Source organism: Bombyx mori, chromosome 4 (genome assembly GCF_030269925.1).
Source record: "Bombyx mori chromosome 4, ASM3026992v2".
In the NCBI taxonomy this organism is placed as follows: domain Eukaryota; kingdom Metazoa; phylum Arthropoda; class Insecta; order Lepidoptera; family Bombycidae; genus Bombyx; species Bombyx mori.
Genome location: NC_085110.1, coordinates 5,833,863 through 5,849,356, shown reverse-complemented (window position 1 = coordinate 5,849,356; position 15,494 = coordinate 5,833,863). Strand labels below are relative to the sequence as shown.

General features: G+C 39.5%; 1 protein-coding gene and 1 long non-coding RNA gene across 4 annotated transcripts in view; one reads left to right on the top strand and one right to left on the bottom strand.

The window, feature by feature from the left end:
* The first annotated feature begins 160 nt into the window (after nucleotides 1–160).
* LOC134198747 (uncharacterized) lies at nucleotides 161–6,000 on the top strand. The gene is made up of 2 exons (XR_009972914.1): nucleotides 161–553; nucleotides 5,294–6,000. It is a non-coding gene; the product is annotated as an uncharacterized LOC134198747 (long non-coding RNA).
* Nucleotides 568–15,494, bottom strand: part of LOC101740829 (transcription-associated protein 1) — a 34,809-nt gene continuing 19,882 nt past the window's right edge. For 2 of the 3 annotated variants that reach the window (XM_038021812.2, XM_038021813.2), the window contains exons 35-47: nucleotides 15,047–15,258; nucleotides 14,164–14,379; nucleotides 13,011–13,499; nucleotides 11,927–12,091; nucleotides 11,634–11,765; nucleotides 10,994–11,149; nucleotides 10,465–10,645; nucleotides 8,401–8,626; nucleotides 7,414–7,854; nucleotides 6,698–6,806; nucleotides 5,321–5,555; nucleotides 3,650–3,789; nucleotides 568–3,217 (exon numbers count right to left, since the gene is read on the bottom strand). In XM_038021812.2, the coding sequence (XP_037877740.1) occupies nucleotides 2,921–3,217; nucleotides 3,650–3,789; nucleotides 5,321–5,555; nucleotides 6,698–6,806; nucleotides 7,414–7,854; nucleotides 8,401–8,626; nucleotides 10,465–10,645; nucleotides 10,994–11,149; nucleotides 11,634–11,765; nucleotides 11,927–12,091; nucleotides 13,011–13,499; nucleotides 14,164–14,379; nucleotides 15,047–15,258 (2,999 nt within the window). In that variant the 3' untranslated portion in view covers nucleotides 568–2,920. The remainder of the gene's footprint in view (nucleotides 3,218–3,649; nucleotides 3,790–5,320; nucleotides 5,556–6,697; nucleotides 6,807–7,413; nucleotides 7,855–8,400; nucleotides 8,627–10,464; nucleotides 10,646–10,993; nucleotides 11,150–11,633; nucleotides 11,766–11,926; nucleotides 12,092–13,010; nucleotides 13,500–14,163; nucleotides 14,380–15,046; nucleotides 15,259–15,494) is intronic. The other variant, XM_038021814.2, reaches the window with a different exon arrangement.

Below are 15,494 nucleotides of genomic sequence, written 5' to 3'. Positions count from 1 at the left end.
CCTCGCCTCAGCCGCCGCCGCGTAGCAACGAGAGTCGCGACGCAATCCGCGCCTGTCGCCGACCTCGCTTCTCACTGTATCCTTCTGACCTGCGTCTCAGCATCCTTTACCTCCTCCCGTGATACATCAGATTTTTGGATTTACAAAGTATAGTGTTTTGATTAATAAAGGGGCCCACAATCAAGTACCTAGTCTTTACTCTTGAACGTTTAGAAAATGAAATGCGAATTTCAACATCGTGGAATGCTGCATTTGGCTTGTCAGCTGCAAAAATATTCGCGGGTGCACCAATTTTAAGTAACCACATTCAAACTGCACATTATTTCTCCAACAGTAGATGTTGAATGTAATACGCCTTTGTTTATTGATTACTCATTGCTTGTGTGGTAGATATAAAGTTAGAGCGAGATCGCAAGTTCATTATGAGCGGCGCATTTGCAATCCCCGTACTTTCACCTATGCAAGTACTTAGCTGTCACTAGTGCACATGCAATAGCTATTAATTTCACTCGCGCAACCATCAATCAAGTTTCTTTAACGTGGTGGGAACTGGGTAAATAAAATTAATTTGTTTACTTTTACATCTTTTTTAATGTTAATTAACATTGATAATTCTAATTTTAAATCGATAAAATATTCATCACGAAATGACCAATCGGGATTAAATGCAAAATTTCAAAATATGTATGTACTCAAGAGTTTTATACATCAGTTTCTATTTATTTTTCTCACAAGACATAGAATTGCATTATTGCTTCAAATATCAATTGCTATAGTTGAATACATAATTGATTTTTTATTCACCGATTTCTTGAACATTGCTCTTAATCATAATATGAAAACGTAGGTTTAGAGGCGATGATGGGATGCGACACGTGACAGTAGACTTTTAAGTAAGATATATGTACACTTAACAAATAGATATAATATATTATATAAGCTTAAACCGCTTGGTATATACATATATGTATTTATAGTCATAAATAGTGAAAATTGGATAGGTACATAACTTTGGGTGATAGTATACAAATGTGAAGCTAACTTAAAAAGTATAAAGGTAATTTGGTGATGGTTTAATGACAAAGGGAAGATCTTCTACCGAGAGTGTGATATTCCTCAGTAGACCTACGGTTCAAGAGTTGTTGTTCGTAACTTGTATATGCAAGCTATATTACATATGTATTATATATATATAGAGACTGGATCCACCTAACACAATGCCGGGTCCACAGCCAAGCAGCCGCCTATTGTCGAAGACTCTTTTCATGTTCGCATATCAACATCAAGCTTCTCTTACATTTACACGCTTAAACTACTGAACCGATTTTGACGAAATATAGTAATAGAAATAAAAATAGAAATAGTTTGGAAATCTGGGAAAGAATTTAGGCTACAGTTCATGTTGAGCACGGGTCTCCATCTGCGTGCCATATTCTGTAGTCCACGTAGGTAGAAATTAGTGTAATACTAGATAGGCAGATTTCATTAGTTGACACCAATGCCACCGCCAATGAAAATATTTCCATTTCAAATACCAAAAGGGGAATGCCCATTTCAGGCCCAAAGCGGACAATAGATTAGAGAAAAAATACTTAGTGCATTAATTTTGTCATAAATAAATATGCATTTACTTTCTTCCAAATGAGCGCCACTACAGCTTACAATAAGTAGTTTAAAAAAAGTAACTCTATTGAAAAATCAAGGTTTTTGATTTTTGCGGGAAAAATATTGCCAGCATCAAAACCTTTTAAGTATTAAGTAAACATTTTAATTATGTAAATAAAACATTATCAGTATTTGAGAATACTTAAAATGTTTTATTTATATGTTTTATATTACATTAATGAGTTAATAAATCGATTTTAATCGATTATAAGCACATAAAATAACATTAAAGACATACCCATTGGAATTTAACTTGTAACTATACTTGAGACCTTAGAACTTATATCTCAAGGTGGGTGGCGCATTTACGTTGAAGATGTCTATGGGCTCCAGTAACCACTTAACACCAGGTTGGCTGTGAGCTCGCCCACCCATCTAAGGAATAAAAAAAAAACTTTACTAGTATTGTTATTTAAATATGTACAACTACAACAAAAACATAAAAAATAATGTGTACTCGCAAAAAAAAGATTAAGAAAATTAAATCAACTTAGGGCTATTTAAAAAAATTATCGAAATATGAATTTAATGTAATTATTTTTCGTTATACTGACAACACTGAATTTAATCTGAATGACTGACACTTCGCAGTTCGCTTGCTGCTTGTGCTTACGTTCAAAATGGATGTTTTGATTTTTCTTCGATTTATTTTACTGGCTTTGTTTTATGGATTTTATCTTTCAACGACGACTTTGGCTCAGGAGTTAAGGATCACAGCTACATTCGATTATGGATACCGATCATTAACATTTCATACTACGACTGAAAAACGTGTGAATTGTGATTTTAACCTGACGAGATTCAAAACCATACATTGGATAAAAATACCTTAGGAACATCTCTCTTACCATAATTAATAAATTAAACATTAAGAAAAGATATGTTCTTTAAGTATCTCACAATCCGACACTTATTTATATAGAAAATTAACCTCAAAACTATTTTTTATTAAATTTTTATAATAGTGGCGTCAATTTCAATATATTTTTAGATATCTAATACATTTAAGAATTTGAAACAGTCAATTTTTATAGTAATATTTGATTCCATCTTGGGCCCAGCACACTATGGAGAGTGGGCATTCCCCTTTCAGTTTATTTTAAAGTGTGAAGAAAACGCTAAAAAAAATTAGGCAATAGTTTTTCATAATCTAAATTTACTTTAGCTAAAAGTCAGTACATTTTACTTAAAGAGTATGCATATAAAACTAAAACACAGATAAAAAAAACTTTCGGTTTATAGTGTCGATACGTCTTTAGAGCCACGGATGCCAAGCGGGATCCATTCGGCAAAGGTTGTCGTGGCTGTTGGCGGCCGCGACTAGGGTTGCCACCTTGCTGTCGGGTCCGTCGAACGACGCCAGAGAGTTGAGTCGGTTCATGATGACCGTCACGGCCTTGTTCACCATATTTATTATGGTTTCGTTATCCATTTCGACTGGTTTGTTCTCCGTCGACGTTCCCGCTGATGGCATACCGGATTTATCTTCCAATCGTTTTCTATAGCCGGTCACCATTTCGTCGCGAAGTATCGTGCGTAATATGGATTGAATCTGAAAAATAATATTACTTTTAATAACAATATTAATAATAATAAAATCCTTTATTGCCTTTCACACTAAAAAATAAAATATAAATAAAAAAAAAGAAAAAATTAAAAAGGCAAAAGCATGTGGCTCGGTTAATGCTGTTCAAAGTCGATAAATCGAACAGAGCTGATTTTCAATCACCCCCGTTTCCCTTTGGTTCATTGAGTATAAAAATAAGAAAAACAAAACAAAAATCAAATTAAATTGTAAACCCGAATACGAAACATACATATTAAGCACACACAGTATAATAACAACCTGTGGGCAGCCTACAACGAAACAACAAAGAAAATAAAATAAAGCACGATAATACTACTACTGGTAAACAGCAGTTTTAGTAACTTATCGATTGCAATATGTTTTCTTTCAATCTATAAATAACAGTCATTGCAATACCTTGAAATTAGGTGTCACGAGACATCTTGCGATGGCTATAGACGACGCGGTGAGAGGGCCCGTGATGCCGATGTTCGTCAACAGCTCGGCTATGTTGGGCGTGAGGCGGAACGGAACGGGCCTGTTCCCGTCTAATTCACCTGTCGATATGAAGGATTACCATAAAACTATCAATTAAATGAAATTAAAATAAATTAAACAAATTAAATTTTATGTACTGGTTGTAGGACTTCTAGTGAGTCCGCGCGGGTAGGTACCACCACCACCCTGCCTATTTTCTGCCGTGAAGCAGTAATGCGTTTCGGTTTGAAGGGCCGGGCAGCCGTTGTAACTATACTGAGACCTTAGAACTTATGTCTCAAGGTGGGTGACGCATTTACGTTGTAGATGTCTATGGGCTCCAGTAACCACTTAACACCAGGTGGGCTATGAGCTCGTCCACTCATCTAAGCAATAAAAAAAAGTATAACGTAAGCAATTTTAATGTACAAAAGCAAATGTTAATTCGTTAGACCGCGAAAGATGGAAAGTTCTCGTTTTGATAACACGGTAAATATAAATATTAAATTATACACAACCTATTGTATTTTTTTTTTGCGAAATATTACATTTATATCAGGCATTAAGCATAATGAGCATAGTATATACGATTTAAAAAAAAACGGTCACGCTACATCTTTCGAAATAAAGTTTTAGTTGGGCTTTTGAAGTTTCTCTTTAGATAACATTTACTAAGTGAAACAGTTATACTAAAAAAGCAGTGAAATCGTTTTTTATTAATTTACTAAAATTAAAACCAACTTAATTAAATATAAAATAAAACATGAGCCTAAACATTTTTAAAAGAAATAATAAGTGGACAAATTTAGAGAGACGCAAAAAAGGTTTCATTACTCCTGTTGTAATTTACGTGAATATTAATTAGTCACACGCAAAACATTTGTTTTTGAATGTTTTTTTTATTTATTTGCAATTTCAACGGTGTTTTTTTATTTTTTTCATTTACTAACTATTTTTTGCCACATTTGAATTTGATATGCTATATAAAACTGCTTTTACGTTTTATTATTGCCATAATATTATTGGCATTTCGAATACTTTACACTTCATCGCAATCCATCCATTTCTTCTTAGGTTTATCTCTTCCTCTTGTCCGAAATCGAACCTCAACATTTTCTGTGGTACGAACGAAACTTTAACAACGTGTTATTATTTTATATATATTTTTCCTTATTGTCTTCATTTGATTATTTTTTGTGATATCGATCGTCTGTTCTTTCGACGCTTTTAATTTTAAATTCCAAATGTAATAAACTAAATTATCACAAATATATGTACATGATAAGTTGTTTTATAAACAACTAGCTGTACCCGTCCGCTTCGCTGGGCATTTAAAGTTAACATTATTATTTTTCACCCCCACAAAAATTCTCATCATTAACGCCCCGCAACTGTTGTAGGGAGTCCACAACTCATATAAATATTAGCCTATCCATTAAGTATATGTATTTTCTACATGGATACCAAGTTTCAAGTCAATCAGATGTATGGTTCAGTAGTTATAACGGAACATCCGTAAAAACCACTGTAGATTTATTATATATTAGTATAGATTCTTTGGTATTCCTCTAAATTTGTCCACAGGTGTATTATACGAATAGCTAGGCATACCTGTTGTGTCGTCGACGTCAAACTTGAAGTAGGAAACGTTCAAGAGTCCCGAGTCCTGGTGCACGTACATCATGTCGGGGTTGAGGCGCGTGAGGTGCAGCACGTACTCCGCGAAGCTGGACAGCGACAGCTGCAGGGTCAGCATCTTGCGGAACGTCCAGTAGTCGGTGGGCGCGGCGAACGTCGCCCCCGCCCACTCGCGGAGCATTCCCTTCGGCACCATCGTGGCTTGGACCTGTCAAATAAACAATTTGAAATTTTCCATGAATAGTGTACACATATAGTCATAGTGCTTTAGTCTAATTCTTTTGTCCGTAGATCTTGTAGGTTGTATGATGCTAAGTTCTCTAATGCTGACATATTTTGCTTGTCACTTGTAGCATATAGAAAAGCTATTTTAAAGTATTTATAAGGTAATTTAGTCTGATGACTATTATAGTTTTATATTGTAAGTTGATGTATAAAATAATATGTGCGTATTGTGTTGGTTTTGTTTCTAAATTTCTCTTCTCTGTTCACTTTCTACTTATATGTGATTTTGATTGTGGAAACATATTTGGTTATTGTTTTAGCTATATTTTTTAAAATATTATATGTTTGTATTGTACTATTTGTTACCAAATAAATAAATAAATATTTGTTGGCTAAAAATAAATTAAAGAGGAAAGTTTTCGAAAACATTGATGAGTGCATAATTTTATAGCCATACGTGCATATGTCTCGTGGAATTAGTGTACAAAGTGTAAATTTTTCTAAAGAAATTAATAATTATCACATGTTCTCGAATAATTTTCGCAATGATGGTATACATATCGTGTAATAAAAGGCAGGCACCAGCGGCAAAGCAATTATGCGTTCCGGTTCGAATGGTGGGACAACCATCATAAAATACAATTGAAATTCAGACCTCATGTCTCAAGGTGGCGGCATCCACATTGGAACGTGTGTGGGCTGCGTTAACCGCTAAATAGCAGTTAGGTCGTGACCTCTTTAACCCAACTATGCAAACTAAAAAAAATTAAGAATCTAAAGGCTTCGTCAAACAGAACGCGTACTTAGCGCTGCGTTCAGATTCAGATGTGGCATTGTATAAGCATGTATATTTTCTAACTAATTCTATCAATTTTTCGGGCATTATCAAGTAGTTTAATACATTTACCCGGACGCTAAAATAAAATTTGTAAAAAATTACAACGTCTGACGTCAAAGCGTCCTAACACCGCGACAGAGCGTTGCGTACTTATAGCACTGGCGCTCTGATTGACAGTTAATTACCAGAATAGTACAACACATCTCGGCGTCATAGCGCGCCGTCAGTTTAGCGTTCTGACGCGCGTTAAGTACGCGTTCTGTTTGACGAAGCCTTAAATGTTTTACCTCTCGTAATATGTCTCTGAGCACTTGATGGGAGGCCTGCGAGCCGCGCGCCTGCACCGCCGCCAGCCGCTCGTAGTACCGGGCCACGGGTGCGTCGTACTCTACACCTCTGCCGCCACAGCCGACACACAGATCAACATCAACAACATTACAAACACGTGGAACTATTCTTTAAAGAAACCTACACTAATACATATATTTCAATTTTAAATACTGTTGACATAAATTACATAGATGATTATTATGAACACTAAAGAATTAGCTTTAAAACAGTGTATTATATCGTACAAAAATTGCCAAGGTGTTCAAAAAAATTGTACTGGGCCTGTGCACACCACGTTTTTTAAACTTGCCGTCGACGCGCGTTTGTAGCGATACAGACGCGATACGCACGCAAGTCAGACGCAGCCTGTAGACCTTTGCACACCTGTATAAATTCAAATACACGTTTGAATCGATACAAACAACAACAAACTGCTCTGTAGGATAAAAGCGCGCCGTCGACGCGAGTTTAAGAAACGTGGTGTGCACAGGCCTTAGCATATCTTTATCTGTAAACACAAGTATACTTTATAAAAATTCGCATCACTGACGAATCAACACGAAAATATAGATTAAAAGCTGTAACGCAAGTTATCGACAAAAATTTTGAAGTTATAACATTGTAAATCTATTATTACCTGTTCTGTTGGGAGGTTTAAAGAAAGTTTGCATACCTGTTCGCACACTCCGTCCTGTAAATATCCAATAAAGATATCGAACTAGGATTGTCTTCGACTAGACGCATCTGTGGCGAGACGGACACGACGCGGGGCACGGTGAAGTGGAGGAAGCGGCGGGAGGTCTCCTTCTGTTTCCCCAAGTAGTGATTCAGCATTCTGAGCAGCTGCAGGACGCGCTCCTCTCGCCTGGCGTCGCCCAGTCCGGAGTCGTTGACGACGAGGTACGGGTAGATCTTCCCGTTGTGGCCGCGAATGTACAGGCGGCGCGCCGACGTGTTGTGCTTCTGCACGATCTCGACGCGCGGCATGAAGCGCGCGATGCGGACGTGGTAGTGCGTGTGCTTCGGCAGCAGGAACTCGCCGGGCAGTTCCACTTCGGCCGTTTTAAGGCTGAAGTTCGATAGGAACCTGCATTTTTCCTCGATGAGGAATGACCTAAGGTTAAAAAAATAATATTGAAATTTACATTAATTATTCGTGATGATTATTATTAGTTGATGAAAAACTTAATTATATGTGGTATGTGGGGTTTTCTATTCAGGTTGGGTCAGTGAAACGGTTGATGACTTCACACAAACTTTATTTTTTATTTAGTCTTTCTTAATCTATGTAACTAAAATTTATACATCTTACGTCTTCAGAGTTATACCGTGTTTATCCGCCGTCGCGGCCGGTAACTACCCTCCTCACACTTAAAAATAAAACTATGTGTTCCGCATTCATTCGCCGTCTTTCTTATTCCCTAACACGACATCTCGTATCTCTCTCACTCAGTCATGCTCCATATCCGTCATTCATCCATACCGTTCCGTTCCGTTCCTACATGTATAAATGTATTAAACTAAGCATATGTAAAATATTCGAAATGTCTGAAATAATACAATGACAATAAAAATGTCAAATTAATTTTTCAATATATATATATATATTTTTATAATATATGTACGACTCACGAATACTGAAGAAAGTGGGAAAACTTACTTAGGTAAGACTTTAGTTTTGGCTTCGAGAATCTTCACCCACTTCCTCAGCTTCTGTATGAGATTCTGCAGCTTCATAGCGTTCGGTTGCGAGAAATCAAAGTCGGCAGTGAACTGAGTTTTCATTTTCTGGAACACGGGATCTTGCACGGTGGCCTGGGCGCGACGGGCGAGACTCTCCGATGCAGCTGAAGAGAATGACCCACTTACAGTACTTGTAACACTTTCTGTAGACATACAAAACGGGAGTACATGGATAAAACAGAATTCGCATTAAGCCAGCAAGCGGATATTTAGAAGGCATTTTACTATAAAGCATTAATATCAAAGGATCTTACATGAAATTGGTCGGTCTGGTTGTTGTTATTCAGAACAGTCCAGAATGTTACGCGACGGCCTCCTCAAACCATCTAAGACTAATTCACCAATATCCTTTTACAGTAACAGTATCCCCGCATTATTTTCCACTCAGCCACTATATTATATCCTTAATTCGCCAATTCAGCAGGTTTATAATACTATAAAAGCCGGAATAAATGAAAATATGGATTTTTAAATAGATTTTGTGGACCTGGTGGGATAAGCTCAAGGAGACAACAAAGCGTTGAATTTTAAGCTTTGTGTTTTATTTATACAGGGTTTAATTAAACGTGAAAGCTCGACGTCAGAAGCACACGCATACAGGTAGTACAAGTAGTGGCAAAAATCGTTTTTGTCAAAATTTCCGAAGATTTTTTGTTTTTTTTTGCTCGGGATCTCGACCTCTAAGGCTATAGTTTTTAGATCAAGTAAATCTTTTGCTAAAATAGTCGCTCATTTCGAATCCTTTAGAACCACTAGCAGTTTCAAAATTTTATATGAAAAGTTCAATTCATTCATATCTGCGAATGACAATATTGTTCTAATATCGAAAAATGTACTCGTGTTTTTAGTTAGTGAAATTCCTTCGTTAACACGCAATCTATCAATGAAGGTTGAGGGCTGACGAGACGTATATTCGCAAGAGATTTGGGGTCGTCTAAATATTTATTGAGTCACATCACGTCCAATACAAAAATATTGATAAATATATTGCTTATTTTAAAATTTTGTGTGTTTCGTGTCAGGATTTACCAGCGCTACCATCTATTTTCTTCGTTTTCTGACACGAAAGCAATACACCCTGTATATATATAACATTTTTATACATATTTACTTGATGCTGTTTGTTACTCTGCAGACAATAAATAAATAGGTATTGCAAAAATAAAAGCGTAACAAAGAATGCGGCAATCGTTTCACTGGCGGGAATACGACAGATACTCTCTGTAAGCTAAAAGCACTGCATTGAATACATTGATTGAAATACCAGCAAACGTCTTTTTTTTTTAAATAAATAATTCGATATCCAAACGTTTGAGCGTCGAGGAGCCTTTGGCCTGTCGGTAAACATAAAAAACAAATTACGCTTTTTTAAAAACGAACAGCTACTAGAATAATTTGACGCTATTGAAGTCGATCATCAAACTGTTCTCATTTAATTCTTGCTCGCATTCTTACATTAGGCACGGTTTCACTGAGGTAGAACTATTATCGTTGCTGATTCGTAGTTTTCATACAAAGTCTTGTTTGCTTCAACTGTTACGCCCGTGAATTAAGTTATCTAGACAACCTAACTGCTATTTTAGCTTGATTCTTTTAATATAAATTTTTGACTTTGGTCTCTTCTTTTTCTCCACCTTATCATATTGGGGTCGGCACAGCAAATTTTTCTCTTCCATTCTCTTCTATCAGCCGTCATCTGAACACTCACTCCACTCTCTCTCATATCGTCATTTACACACTCCATCCATGTCTTCTTCGGTCAACTTCTTCCACCTCTACTTGACTCATTTCTGACTTTGGTATTAGGAGATAAATTTAAATTACTTCTTTGAATTCGTTTATTCGAGTATCGACTAATAGGTTAACAATCACGTAAATAGGCCCTATCTCTACTAACGCCATAACTGGTAAGACGATTGGGAAACACAGAGTATCGCTGATAAGAATAAGTCGCAGAGCAGATAACTCTCACTATACTCACTGATGCCGATGCCGATGCCGAAGGTAGAGACGACCTTCTTGATGAAGTTGAGCGTGTGTGGCGTGACGGTGGCGTCTGCGACGGCGGCACGGTGGTGGAAGGACACCACCAGGCACTTGGCCAGCCCCGCGCGCAGCTGCCTCAGCACCTCCTCGTACCAGTTCTCGCGGAACCATACCATCTGCACAATGTTATTCCCAATTTAATTAAACCTTGCCCCGATGAATAAATTGCATGATTTGAAAATTTAATGTTATATAGTAACAGTGTTACCGGTGGTAGGACGTCTTATGAGTCCGCATGGGTAGGTACCACCACCCTGCCTATTTCTGCCGTGAAGCAGTAATGCGTTTCGATTTGAAGGGCGGGGCAGCCGTTGTAACTATACTGAGACCTTAGAATTTATATCTCAAGGTGGGTGGCGCATTTACGTTGTAGATGTCTATGGGCTCCAGTTACCACATAACACCAGGAGGGCTGTTAGCTCGTCTACCCATCTAAGTAATAAATAAAAAAGCAATGTTCGCACCTGGTCGACGATTCCCTCGAGGGAGGAGAGAACAGTGGGATGTATTTCACGCTGCAGCTGCATGATCTTCGAGCAGCGCCACATGGGCAGCGTGGCGCGGATGGGCCCCGCCTCGCCGCTGGACGTGCTGGCGCCCTCGTTGGCCTTGCTGCTTCCCTGTGGAACACCATAGCCGAGCGCTTAGATAGCAAAGAGTAATCATTTCTAACAATACACTTTTTTGTCAGTGTAAGTCAATAAGGTCACACAGTCCCTTTGATGTTCTGTGCTCACTGAGCCCCTATAGGTCACCACGGACTTTTTGGCGGGAACGCGAGGAGTCAAGTCGTGTGATTTGTTTTATTTTGTCTATTTAGTGTTTTTTCAGGTTTAAATGTGTTTAATTAAAATAAGACTTGATCTAAAGGTCTTAGTTACCAGGTCATAAAATCCATAAAAATAGGTCACCACTCCCAACTTAGAATGTGAAAAACATACAAATAGTTCGAATACTTTACGGCAATAGATATCCCCGGAAAACGAAACACAGGGCAGTTTCTCGGGTGATAACTACTCTAACTATGCAGACTTAACTGTGGTTTTGATGGAAATGTTACTATAAAATGCAACGCAATTCGAATTTCTATTAGCAATTACTTACAGACGTGGTAGGTTGATGCGGTAAATGTGCAATGCTCTCGGCTGTTTTGTGACGCTCTCGCTGCTCAATCTTCAACGTTAAGTACAGAGTTCGGATTGGGAAGTATACGGCTTGTGGATATAATCGACCAACCTGAGTTACAAAATTAAAAAAAAACATCAAACAATATAATCAATATTCAACTTTCTATAAAAATAAATAACAAGTTTTCTTATATACATATATACTGAACTTTATCAGTTCGACTTTGACGGCGGCGATATTACGAAACCAATAAGTAAGCGAGTACTCACATGACTGAGCAGGTTGAGTATAACATTGCCGTCGTACTGCACGAGGCAGGCCAGCAGCTGCGGTATCCAGGGCAGCCACTGCACAGGCGGGACTCCGACTGAGTATTTATCTAATGCTTCTGCGAGACTATTCTTTTCGTCGTCGAAACTCAGCATCCATAACACCTAGAACAACGATTTGGTTATTTAACCTGAAGAGACGATGTATCATATTAATGTTACGCCGATAAGAGTAACGCCATCTATCGCCGAATATTCGAACGAATATCGAAGGATCTAGTAGCCCTAGAACGCTCGAGAAGCCCATCGCCATCTATTGTCAGATAGCGGAAACAATACTAGAGATGTGTGGACTATTCTCGATAATTCTAGGGATGTGGTATCGAGTATAAAAGCGTTGCAGGGATTGCACGCAGTCATCAGTAAGTATCTACAGTCGGCATCGCTGCGCCACTTTGAGAAGGCGGCACGACATGAGAACCCTCTTGTCGTGGCCGCCGGAAACTACATACCCGATCCTGTAGACCGTTTGGTAAACCGTCGACGTCGCCCAAAGCACGTCATCACGGATCCTCCTGATCCACTAACGGTGCTTTTAGGCAATACAAGCACCGGTCACCGTCCTCGCCGAACCCGTCGCTTGCCACGAAGGGCTCGACGAGCGAATTAACCCACAGACACAGCCCACTGAGTTTCTCGCCGGATCTTCTCAGTGGGTCGCGCTTCCGATCCGGTGGTAGATTCTGCGAAGCACTGCTCTTGCTAGGGCGGTGTTAGCAATTCTCCGGTTTGAGCCCCGCGAGCTCACCTACACAAGCTAGGGCAAGCTGAAATAGCCTCTCAAGGCTATCAGCATAGGTAGGGAAAAAAAAAAAAAAAAAACACGCAGTCAGTCAGTAATCAGAACTACTCGAAGCGAAACAGCGAACGGATCACCTGAAGCGAAGCGAAAGAAGCGAACTGAGAGTTTTAAGTGTTTTAAGTTTTCTAAGTGTTGATTACAGTTTTGAATTATACTTCGGTGGAATTTTATTTATCCCGAATCCCAGCGTGTAACATTAATAACGTCGTGTTCGTTGTTTACCTTGGCACAATATTTTCTAGACTTGGATTCATTTTGATGACGACACGCGTGCAGGAAGCAAGTCATGGCGGAGACGCCTACGGAGATCTGTCGCGGGTCGCGGATGAATATCTGTTCCAAGTAGTCGCCCCACAGCGCCCAGGCCTTCACGAGCGTGTCGTGCAGCTGCACCGCGGCGGCGAACGCTTTGTTCGCGTCGTCGGAGCGGCCCAGCTGCGCTAGAAGTAATCCTTTGAAAGCATAAAACTCGGCCGTCATTTCTTTAGTGAAATATTTGAAGTTAGTTGATTCGATCATATCCAATCCTTCCTGGAGCTCATCTTTGCCCTCGGTCCATGACATCTGAATGTGACATTTGACTTGTTGCCTTATCTTTTGGAAGCAGTCAACGATCGGTACGCTCGGTATTGTGTAAATTCTGTGTAGGGAATCCAGACACACTCCAGATAGGTTATGTTTTCTAGCTATTTTCGCAAAGTGAATAATGGCCTGCAAGAAAAGAAAAAAATAATGATTTAATTTTTTTTATCTTGATTTGCACGTATGTATGAATTTAATGAATTTAAACTCGAATTTGCATACCATTTTGTATGACTGCATTTTGTATAGGACGATTAAGCAGCAACTATAGTCCAAATAAACCCTAACTTAAATTCCGTTACTGTGATTGAGACAAAATTCAAGTGTCCATTGGTACAACGGCAGTACCCATACTATTATTTAAACCGAAAACTATGTATAATTAACCTCTCTTTGTACCTACTCGTTCGAGTGTTAAGATGAAGTGTGTAAACATGCAGTCTATAAATAAATAAAAAATATGATATGTTCTGTTTTAAGATAATCTATACAAATATTACAAAGCTGAAGAGTTTGTTTGTTTGAGCGCCTTAATCTGAGTGTTAAATAGCCCATTTATTGAGGAAGGCTATAGGCCATATAACATCACGGTAAGACCGGACACGTTCAGTGGAGCACCAATAAAGGATGTTTCAAAATAGGGGTTTAAATAGCTCTTTAACATTCTATAATTCAAAAATATTTTCACGCTCTACGTAAATGAAGTGGGTGGGTAAAATTTAGCGTTATGCCAAAGTAACTATTCCACGCGGACGGAGTCGCGGGAGAGAGCTAGTAAGGAATAAAAAATGACCTGAGCGCTGGCATGGACGCCAAGCATGCTGTGATTGGAGGCGTGGTCCGGCTGCGAGTCGTAGTGCGACGCGATGAACTGGTAGTGGTGCTGCCGCCACGTGAAGATGGCGCCCCAGTGCGACAGCGGGTCCGCCACCACGGGCAGCCGGTTGCGCCACGTCTTCACTATCGCCTTCATGTCGTGCAGGGACGTCGGCCGGCTGTGCACCAAGCCCTGGCCACGCAACCCAACACTTCATACAATGCGACACTGGAGGATCATTATCAGCATAATAAAATACATCATCAACAGCCCACAGTCGTCCACCGTTCGGAGGTCATCGCACCACCTAGCCAATAAAATACAATATTCAATTACTCTATTTTTGTTAGAAGTCATGTTAGAAACCAACAGTAAGTACTACAAACCTGGCTTCGTTTAGAGAAACGATTCCCTAGCACTCAATATACAAGTTAGTCAATATTCATAATACTGTTTGCGCATCATTCATTCTATCCACCTCTAACTTTAAGTATTGTTGATACTACAGTTATATATTTTAATAGATAAGTGAAAACACATTTAGCGACGGTTTCATTTATAATAAATAAGTGGTCATCGTTGTCGTCGAATCCGTTGCTTGCGACGAATGGCTCGACGAGTAAATTTACCCTCAGACACAGCCCACTGAGTTTCACGCCGGATCTTCTCAGTGGGTCACGTTTCCGATCCGGTGGTAGATTCTGCGAAGCACGGCTCTTGCTAGGGTTCGTGTTAGCAACGTCATCAGGTTTGAGCTCCGTGAGCTTACCTACTAGTTAAGGTTACGCTGAAACAGCGTCTCAAGGCTATCAGCTTAGGGAGAAAAAAAAAGTGGAGTGGTGGCGCGTGTCTCACTCACGGTGTGTATCTGCGCGGCCTCGCTGAGCTCCATGAGCTGCTGCGCGGCGCGGAGCAGCGGCAGGTGCGCGTGCGACACGAGGCGCGGCAGGCGGCGCCACTCGCGCAGACACTGCGCCGCCGCCGCCTCCGCGTGCCGCTCCACGCCGCCCAGCTGCTCGGCGCCGCCCGCGCATATGCACAGGTACCCGCGGTACAGGTTTACTACCCACGCTGCAAGCCGACACCACACATTATACCGACTAGTTCTTAGAGCCCGTTCACACATGGTCTCCGTCGCCCCATACTGACAGACATATTCCTATTGTTCCACTTGTATTATGTAACACACATAATTATCACAAGAATTTTTACAGGAAATTGAATCTCATACATCATAGACATCATTTTGTGTCTCAAAATTTAAAAGAAATAAATGATGTTACAACATGTTGTCCACCCACTTATTA